This window comes from Patiria miniata, unplaced genomic scaffold (assembly GCF_015706575.1).
Source record: "Patiria miniata isolate m_02_andy unplaced genomic scaffold, ASM1570657v1 HiC_scaffold_27, whole genome shotgun sequence".
In the NCBI taxonomy this organism is placed as follows: Eukaryota; Metazoa; Echinodermata; class Asteroidea; order Valvatida; family Asterinidae; genus Patiria; species Patiria miniata.
The window spans coordinates 1,148,425-1,158,155 of NW_024037066.1; the positions used below are offsets into that span (position 1 = coordinate 1,148,425).

The window sequence follows — 9,731 nt, forward strand, 5'->3', positions numbered from 1 at the left end:
GGTAAACAATGGAGATGCTTTGGTGTGAAAATGGTGCTTTTGTCCACCCGTGTCACGATTTTATCACTAAGGTACCTCACTTTTCTGCTTATCTTTGGAACAAGTTTAAACATTTAAGATACTAATAATCAATTACAAAAACTCTTTTGGCATAGAATTTGAGCCTTTCTCTGTGACTTAAAAACAACATCTCACAATACCACATACTGTTTGCATGTTAAAACAAGGTGTCAAAGTGACTACCCAAAATCCATGATTTTAGCCGAAAAAAACAGGTCTTGACCAAAAAGGTTTTTTTGACCCACAAAATCACCCTCAACTATATTCCATCCCAATGACATACCACTCAAATGAAAGTTCTTGTTGTCCCCTTTAATTTGATACCAAATTTGTTGTTGAGATGCTTGCAGTTCTGAAGATTATTATTAATTTATATTTTTTCATGTAATAATTAGCTGATGATGACATAATGACGTCATACATGCCCTTTCCTTTTCGTTAACTAAATAAGATCATCTTGGGCCATTATTTGAAAAAGAAACCAGTTTTTCCGGCCGACCAGCGTTGGAAATTGATGCAAAAATACCACTTTTCTTGAAAATGACAGTATACCAGGTGCCATGATTTTACTGGATGTTTAGACGGTCATTCACTAACAGTCCAGCAAGGTATTTCAAAATAATTGGGTAGTTTTATTTTTTGATGTTTGCAAATGTTGTATTTTCCCTTTAAATCTCTTTTTTTTTGTAATTTAATACCATGATGACGTGACCAATTTTTTCAGGTTTATAAATACTAGGTTTTATCAGTATCCCGCAAACCGTTCGGAAGAAAATTCTACATTTGAATTCAGCTAACTCTAACCTTGCAGTAACCCGGAAGTTAAGGTTGAGCGACTTCACGTACACGACCAAAAAAAAAACGTTTATCAATTTCTTATTGGTCTATCCCATTAAAAACACCAAAATAATTCATTACTTTGTTCAAGAGTTATAAGTGAAAGAACTTTGTGACTTTTTCAACTAAAATCGCTTGTAATTTGATACCCGATGATGTCATCATGACGTCAGCAGCCAAGGCATTGGGGGTACCAGATATGTTCTGCTATATTTCGTACAGCATATCAGCTGGAGTACATTGTACCATGGTAAATTGCCTTGTACATGCACTGATTTACATTCAATGAATCAAATGATTCTGCCGAGCCTAAAGGGAAGATACAACATTTGCAAACATCAAAAAACGAAATCATCAAATTATCACGAAATACCTTACTGGATTGTAAGGGAATGGCAGTCTAAAGCATCCTGTAAAATCTTGTCTCCTGTGTGCTGACATTTTCAAGAAATCTTGTATTTTTCCAACGCTGGTCGGCCGACCGGCGTTGCACAAAACTGGCTTTTTTCAAAAACCACTCCGAATTTTTCATAACAGTTGTTCCGCATTTTCTTTGCAATTGATTACACACCTGTGAAGGGGTACAAGCCTGCCAGACTGATTATCTGACCTTACAATTCCCCAAAGTTTATAACTTTCTCTGTTTCATCTTAAGTGGGGTCAGGGAACCAGACTACAAGAACATGATAGGTTTTCTTGGTTTTTTCAGCATCTACAAACCCAAAACGTGAAACAAGTCAGTTTAACCTTATTTACTACAACATACTAAGGCCCCCCAAAAAAGTCTCCGGTTTCTGGTATGGAGCTTGCCCAAAAAGTGGTGCGGCGATGCGGCTTTTTTTTTTTTTTTACCTGATTTTTTTGCTTCAAATGTCGGCTGATGACTGCGAATGGTGCCCGACTAAACTTAGTGCAAATATTTGGGAGTCCAGAGAGGCCACATAACGCTTATTCTCGACCATAACCCAATCTAAAAGCACGTTAAAATTGTGCAGCAGCAGGATTCCAGTCAAACCAGTTAGTTTGGCGGTTTTGAGACATCATGTTTCATTGAAAAAAAAACTTTTTCATTTTGCCGACGTGCATGGCTACGGCAACGCGCGCGCATACCAGAAACCGGAGACTTTTTTTTCTTGGCCTAATTCTCCAAATCCATTTATTTCTGAAAACTGCAGCAAAAGGAAATGTTGTACATTCCCTTTAACGTGGAAGTTTCAGATTTTGCTTGTGTTCTTATTTTTCAATACCTCAGGGGCCTGGATATTCCCCACGTTGATGTTGTCGTCAACTTTGACATCCCTACACACTCAAAGGTGAGAGCAAAGTCACTTGACTGAAACTTTGCTGACAATTCTTTTCTTTTTTGGGGGTGCATTTTTTGTTTTATTATCACCCTTATGCTGTTCAGCCCAGATTGCTGTCTCCTTCATGTATTGTGACTGTAAAAAGTGTTAAAAATCTGGCAAACGAAAACAGTTTATAAATACATTTTCTGAAAATAACAAAACCCTCATAATGAAATCTGGAAAGAGTGCTGAATCGTGATGCCACTTTTTTTCATCATATGTTATCGTAATGAAGGTCAATCATTGCACACATGTTGGAAAAAAAGCATGAATCCGGGACCGAGAAACCTTCCTAATTTTGTTGGAAAATACTTTAAAAATGCATTCAACTCTCCACAGACTTTGTACACAACCAAAGAAGGCGCGTCTGTACACTACATTCTTTGCAAAATCTGGACTGACCATTTTTACTGCGATTCCTAAAACGCATCCTTACTTTTGCGCTACTTAGGCCAAAAAAAAAAATAGTTGGTCTCTGGTCAAACCGAAGTTCCGGAATTGATGCCGCGACGCGTTTTTTTGTTGTTTTTTTTTGGTGGCTTTTTTTTTTCAAGCTTGTATTGTACAGACAAGGTGGGTACTATTTTGCTTTTTTGTGTCCTCATTATACATTGGTGTCCTCCATCATTTGCCTTGGTGCCCTTTATCATTTGCCTTGGTGCAATTTCCCCATTCCTTGGTGCTCCTTGGTACAAAACTTTGAGAAGGTGCGGCAATAGAGGGCGCTGTTGTAGCTTCCGTGTTAATTTGAAGGAAAAAAAAGGTTGACATGCATGATTAAAATCGACGCGGCGCTGACCAGAGACCGAGTATTTTTTTTTTTGGCCTTATCTTTATATCATGTTGTACTTGCATAATTATTTTAATGACCTTGTACCATAGAGCAATATGAAATTACTAGAGTGCTAACTCCTCATTCTAGCGCATGGAGAGTGGAGACTCTTTGAAGCCGTCCTGGGCGCAGACATTTTGAATTCATGTGCGTGTTTGTAGAACACAATGAAATAAGATGGATTGAAATTTAAAGGTGTACTCTAAATGCAACGCGCAAGTAGTGGAACGTACGCAATAATTTAAGCGCGTCATTACGGTCATGACGGTTAATCACATGACGGTTAATCATCTGCAGCGGATACGCACACGCGTTGCGCTGTTTGCGTAAGCAAAATGACACGCTCATTTTGATGATCGTGCGTTTCCGTTTTGGGCGTATCAGCTTCGATAACACACCTGTATAGAATACAAACACAGATATGCAAATAGCCGTACAAAAGCCATACAAAATTTCGAGTTTTGTGCACAAACATGTTGCGCCCAGCAGGCATCACTTTGTACATCAAGTCAGCGCTCTTGTAATTTAATATAGCTCAATGCCTTGTCCCCAACATTTTTTTATTTTCTTTTGATCATTATTATTGAACAGGATTACATCCACAGGGTTGGGCGGACGGCCAGAGCGGGCCGGGCTGGAAAATCAATCACGTTTGTCACACAGTAAGTCAGCACAATTATGTCCAAACTACTTCAAGACATAGTCCATCATTTGTAATTTGCGCATTTTGTTCGTTTGAAGCAACAAAAGTGCCCAAAATCTAATGAAGGATACTGAACTAGTAACCTGATGAAGTTTCAGCTCAGCTTCAGCTGTATATTCCGAGAAAAACAGCATTCTAGGATCTCAATTTCAAATCAAAAGTTGCTGAATCATGTTTTGAATTGTTCTGAATTGCAGCTTTACGCGATGTCGCGCACTGATCCGACGAAATATAGCAACCACGTGCGTCGTGCCAATGCTTGCGCGCGCTGCGCCGAATAACAAAACAAACTACTTATTTAAATTTTCCTACGGCGCTTCTTAAGACGCACTGTTGGAAATGCCTTCTTTCGTTGATTTCTTCAAAATGAGAGCTTGCCAGAAAGAATAATTTCACAGGGAGTTTAATCCCCTTACTATCTTTCAACCAAGTATCTTTTAAAGAATAGTTACGCCAGTTACTTTTTTTGGATAGCTGCAAATGATGGACTCCGGCTTTAATTGTATTCAAGCTTTAGATTGTTGTCAAGTGACATTAATGATTTGGGCAATTCCATGGTCACCCACGTTACATTTTCGTAACGGGAGTAACTGGTTTTGTGCGTCTTGTTTATCATACATAACACATTTTTCTGGATGTCATCTTTGGTGCTTAGGTAGGTCTAGGTCTACTCTATCTACCATGGGGATAACAGTTATTAAATCTTTTCAGTAAGGTAATTACAGCCCAAGGAAACTCAAAAAGTCCATCAAAAACGTAACGTGAGTAACCGTGGAATTGCCCATTTGCTGTTTTTATGGGGAAATTTTGTTCAATGCACCTCTTGCAAGGAGGAGTGTTTAAAACTTACCTTACCTCTGCTTGCAGTGTACATGCAGAATACTATTGAATTTGTCATGATTAGGAAACCGAACCGAACCGATCCCGGAAGATCAGTTTCGGGCACTAGTACGCGTTGAATCTTCACTCCCGTTAGCCTCATGTTTTTCCCCACGCCAGGTATGACGTGGAGTTGTACCAGCGCATTGAGCAGCTGATTGACAAGAAACTGCCGTTATTCCCCACCGAGGAACAGGAAGTGATGCTGCTCATGGAGCGGGTGACAGAAGCTCAACGCTTTGCTAAACTGGTCAGTATAAAACTATTGCATGCTTTGAGGGTGAATAGTCGATATTACACAACACCTGAATAAACCCAAGGGCGGATCCAGGGGGGGGGCCAAAGGGGGCCATGGCCCCCCCCCCCCCCCAAAAGAAAACAATTTTTTTTTTAATGTGACATCGCAATAAAGGCAGGCAATGAGTACACCACCATCTTTTCCTCAAAAAAACTTGGTTAAAGTGGTCAGAAATTGCCTCAGATCGCACCACAGAACATCTAGAATCCAAAAAATTTTCGAAATTGAATCCAAAAAAATTTTGGGCCCCCCAAAAAAAATTGTGTTCTGGATCCGCCCTTGAATAAATCCTGTCATCTGATTGGTGGATCGTTGATCAAATGTCGATGAATTATTCGTCCCAGCGCACAGCGTGTAGCGCACAGTGCAATGGTAGTTCTATTGCACGGTGAGTAGAACTTCTATTGCACGGTGTCACTGCTGCTAGTGGTGGCCCTGTTTTGAATTGAGATAAATAGAATATGATGGTTCTCAACCTGTTGAACAGTTTGCATGAATTAAATATGATGAACTTGTCGAACTTTTAAACAGTTTTTAACCTGAATAAAATTGGTTATTAAAAGTCAACCAATCAGTTGACAAGGATGTATTCAGGTGTTATATAAAACTAATAATGAATGTTTCACGTTCGTGCAATGGAAAGGATAATTTCATTCGCCTCGTGGAATGGAACATTTCATCTGTCACCTCACGAAATTATTCTTACCATGGCACTCACAAACATTCATTATTTGTATATTATCTGATCAGTAACTATTGCATACTTTGAGGGTGGATAGTTGATATTATCTGGATTTCAATTCCCAACCCCAGCCCTTTTTACAACATGAAGGATTTCACACAGCTTACTTAACACAGTACTAAAATTGAATAAGGCAAGGAACTTGGTCACAGTGTCCAAAATGTTGTCGTGATCGATTGACAATTGTACAGTGATGCTTGACTAAAATTAAATGAAACTCATAGGGATTGAGACCAAGGCTTAGGAGTATCTGCATAACCAACATTTTTCAAATTTGACCTCATGGTTTTGTAGTTATTAAAGGGAATGTACATCATTGGCTTTTGCTCTAATTTTCAGAAATGAACTATTTGAGGGGTTAGTATAATAGATCAAATATTGTTACACTGACATTTTTGAAGTTTTGTGTTCGAAAAGGTTGGAAAAACCAAGGAAAAACAAAAATGTTCAAGTAGTCTGGTTCCCTGACTCCACAAAAGATAAAATGGATCAATTTATAGCTGATGGAAAATTGTAAGGCAAGGGAACCAGTCTAGCTGGCCTGCACCCGTTCATGAACGTGTAACCAATAGCAAACAAACTTTGGACTGACAAAATGGTAAATTTGGAGCAAAAGTTGAAAAATAGTTAGGTTTTTCCAACGCTGGTCGGCCGATCACCGTTGGAAATGTATACAAAAACACCATTTTCTTGAAAATGACTTCACACCAGGTGCCATAATTTTACAGGATGCTTGAGACTGTCATTTACCAACATTCTAGTAAGGTATTTCGTAAAAACTTGGTAGTTTTATTTTTCGATGTTTCCATATTTTGTTTATTCCCTTTAAAAAGTAGTCAGATGGACACCTTTTTTGGGACATACTGTCGTGTGGAAAGGCCTCATGACCTCCTTAGTTTCTTAGCACTCCAAACTGCTCGAGCACGCTGAGGTTATTATGGTTTCCTCATGGATTGAATACAATGTGTTGTGCCCTTGAGTAAGGCGCTTTACCTCCATTACTCCTCTCAACCCAGGTGTTAAATGGGTACCGGCATTATTCAATGCTGGGAAGGTAACAGACTCGCTGTGGAGGAGGTGTGGCGATCCCCCCACAACAGCATATGAGTCTGGCCCAATCATGGGCGTCGCCAGGATTTTTTTCCGGGGTGGGGGGGGGGCAAAAGAAATTTTCCCCCCAAAATCCTTAATCTTTTCATTATATTCTCAATTTATCATTTTTCCGAGCGTGAGCAGGGGAGCATTTGCCCTACCCCCCCCCCCCATCAAATTAACAGCAATATAGCTTCGCACAGTCTTTTTCCTTCTTTTTTTTCCCCCCGTTTTCTGGGGGAGGGAGGGGGGGGGGGGATGGGCAAGTGCCCCCCTTGCCCCCCCCCCCCCCCTTGCAATGCCCATGGGCCCAATCGCTAAAGAAAGAGAGATGGGCACTCCGTTCCTGTTAACACAGGTTCGTCCACTTTGCCTTTTTTGGCCATGTGATATTGGGTTAACTTGTCCTCCTTTTCTTTTTTTGGCTCTAGGAAATGAGAGACTACGATGACAAGAAGAAAGGGCGTGGCCGGGGCGGGGAGGATGACTCGGAGGATGCGGTAGGCATCCGCAAGAAGCTGAAGATGTCTCACAAAGGAAACAAGAGATAGCGATAATGGAATCGTGTGTACCATCACTAGGAGGGACAAATGTTTATGCTGATGTTGGGGACGGGTTACAAAGTCAGTAGACAGGCTTAATATACACATGGGTATAATAACGTTTTATATGAAAAGTCACGTTTACAAAAAGATAGCTTCTGCAAGAAGCTTTTGCTTCATGCAAGAAGCAAAAGTATTAACAGCAACATGTGTGTCATCACCAGGAGGAACAAATGCCCAGTGTCATAGTCAAGTACTTCTCAAATTCCAACAAGGATAGTTTAAGGTAATATACAACAGCTTTTGCTGTAATTTTCAGAAATGGATGGATTGGGGGGGGGGGGGTAGTATTTTATAGCAATATTGTTACACTGACCTGTTTGATGTTTTGGGTTCATAGATGCTGGAAAAACCAAGAAAAGTAATCATGTTCTTGTAGTCTGGTTTCCTGACCCCACTTAAGATGAAACCAGTCCTTCTGTTTCGAGGCGTGTGATCGCACCCCCACGCCATCACACGCCTAAATGCTTCCTGAGAAGTGCCAATAATCGCACGCCTGAATCCCTCAGTACCGCACACCTTGGCATACATTTACGGCATAATTATACTTCATAATTTGTGAAAAATAAAGTACGTCGGTGAAGAGAAAACGGCTGTATTGTAAATCAATATGAATATTATGAAAAAAAAATACCAGATTGTTCAGTCCCAGCTTGGACCACAGAATCACACACCTAGAAAAATCACACGCCTAGAAAAATCACACGCCTAGAAAAATCACACACCTAGAAAAATCCAGGTGTGCGTTTTTCCACACACCTGTGATTTTCAAATCAGAAGGACTGATGAAACAGCAATTTATAAACGTCGGGGAATTGTAAGGTCAGGGAATCAGTCTAGCTGGCTTGCACCTGTTCACAGGTGTGTAACCGATTGCAAAGAAAATGCAGACTGATTACAGTATGATAAATTTGGAGCAGTGTTTGAAAAGAGTGAAATTGAAAATGTCAGCACACCAGGTGCCATGGTTTTACAGGATGTTTGAGACTGTCATGAACATGTTTGCATACATTGTATATTCCCTTTAATACAGACTCAGCAACAATATCCTGGTTATAGTGAACGTAAAGCCCTAATCCTGAATGTGCATTTCTGTTCCCAATGAATGGGACCAGTGTAGCGTGAATATCCGACTCCATGAAATATGGACTCATTGGTAGTATTGCGCATGCGTAAGTACGATAATATGCTATTTTTAGGATCGTATATGGGAGAGTGACCTGTCACGTGTAAGGGATTAACCAATAATAGGGAAAAAGAGTCCGATTTTCATAGGAGTCGGATTTTCATATGACACCGCCATTCCTCTCAGCCCTAGTATCTGAGGGTTTGTAGCAAGAAAGGGTCAGAAGTTCAGTTTGTTTATCTCAGAACCTGAAAGTTGTGCATTATGCATGAAGTGGGGGATCATTTGGCGGTGGAATTTAACACTACTTTTGAGGGTGATTAACTTTGGATACAAAAAAGCCAACAGATAATTGAACATAAAGTGAAAGGGTATAAGCTTCTTCTTTTTCTTGATTTTTTTTTTAAATTGAGGGTTGGTCAGCACAAGTGAAACCTCCAGCAATAAGGATGCAAACCCGTCAATAAATTGCCATTAGACATTTGGAACCATGAAGAAATTCAGACAATCCTGGCCAAATCTCGCTGGGCCCCAACCCCGGCCCCGGCCCCGGCCCCGGCCCCGGCCCCCGATCAATGTTGTCTCTCATTGCGTAGCCTTGACCAAGGCGTTGGGCTTATCGATTCGCCGATTTAAAAAAAAATCGCCGATAAGAAAATCCCTAATCAACTTGGCAAGGCATAATTGCGTGCACATATCGATGCCCGTACGCTGCTAGTGAGAAAGTAACTTGTGCCATATACAGCAAGGCTATGCTTGTACGTACGCACGTACACCCACCCAGCCGCGTTGATTGTGGGTGCAGGGCCCGATTATTTCCCTTCGACAAAAAGCCGAGAGACCGCATTGAACAAGGCTACTCATTGCGCGGTGTGTGCTCCATCAGCTGGAGAGAACAGCATTGAGCGGGGGGGTGGATGACATGATCAATGCATACACGATTCACCATGATGGTTCACCATGTTATTTTGGCCGATATTTTTTACAAAATACAGATTGTGTTCAATGTTAAGCAGTATTAGGATGCACAAACAACGTGTTATCTTCTTCAATTTGTTTTATACCCGTCTGTCCGTTATTTGGACGAAAAATCTATTCAAACCATAGTGCAACCACGGTTCACCGCTGTATATAAGAAGGAGAGTCATTTACTTCCTTTATATATTGGTTTGAATGGATCACTGATGGATTTTTTTCCGGCAAAATGACAGAAT

At 40.5% G+C, this 9,731-nt stretch overlaps 1 protein-coding gene across 1 annotated transcript in view; it reads left to right on the forward strand.

Moving 5' to 3' along the window:
- The window catches only part of LOC119734423 (probable ATP-dependent RNA helicase DDX47), a 37,152-nt gene extending 28,136 nt beyond the window's left edge, over positions 1 to 9,016 (forward strand). The window contains exons 10-13 of the mRNA XM_038207923.1: positions 2,150 to 2,210; positions 3,667 to 3,737; positions 4,778 to 4,907; positions 7,221 to 9,016. Of these exons, the coding sequence (XP_038063851.1) occupies positions 2,150 to 2,210; positions 3,667 to 3,737; positions 4,778 to 4,907; positions 7,221 to 7,340 (382 nt within the window). The 3' untranslated portion in view covers positions 7,341 to 9,016. The remainder of the gene's footprint in view (positions 1 to 2,149; positions 2,211 to 3,666; positions 3,738 to 4,777; positions 4,908 to 7,220) is intronic.
- The last annotated feature ends 715 nt before the right edge of the window (positions 9,017 to 9,731 follow it).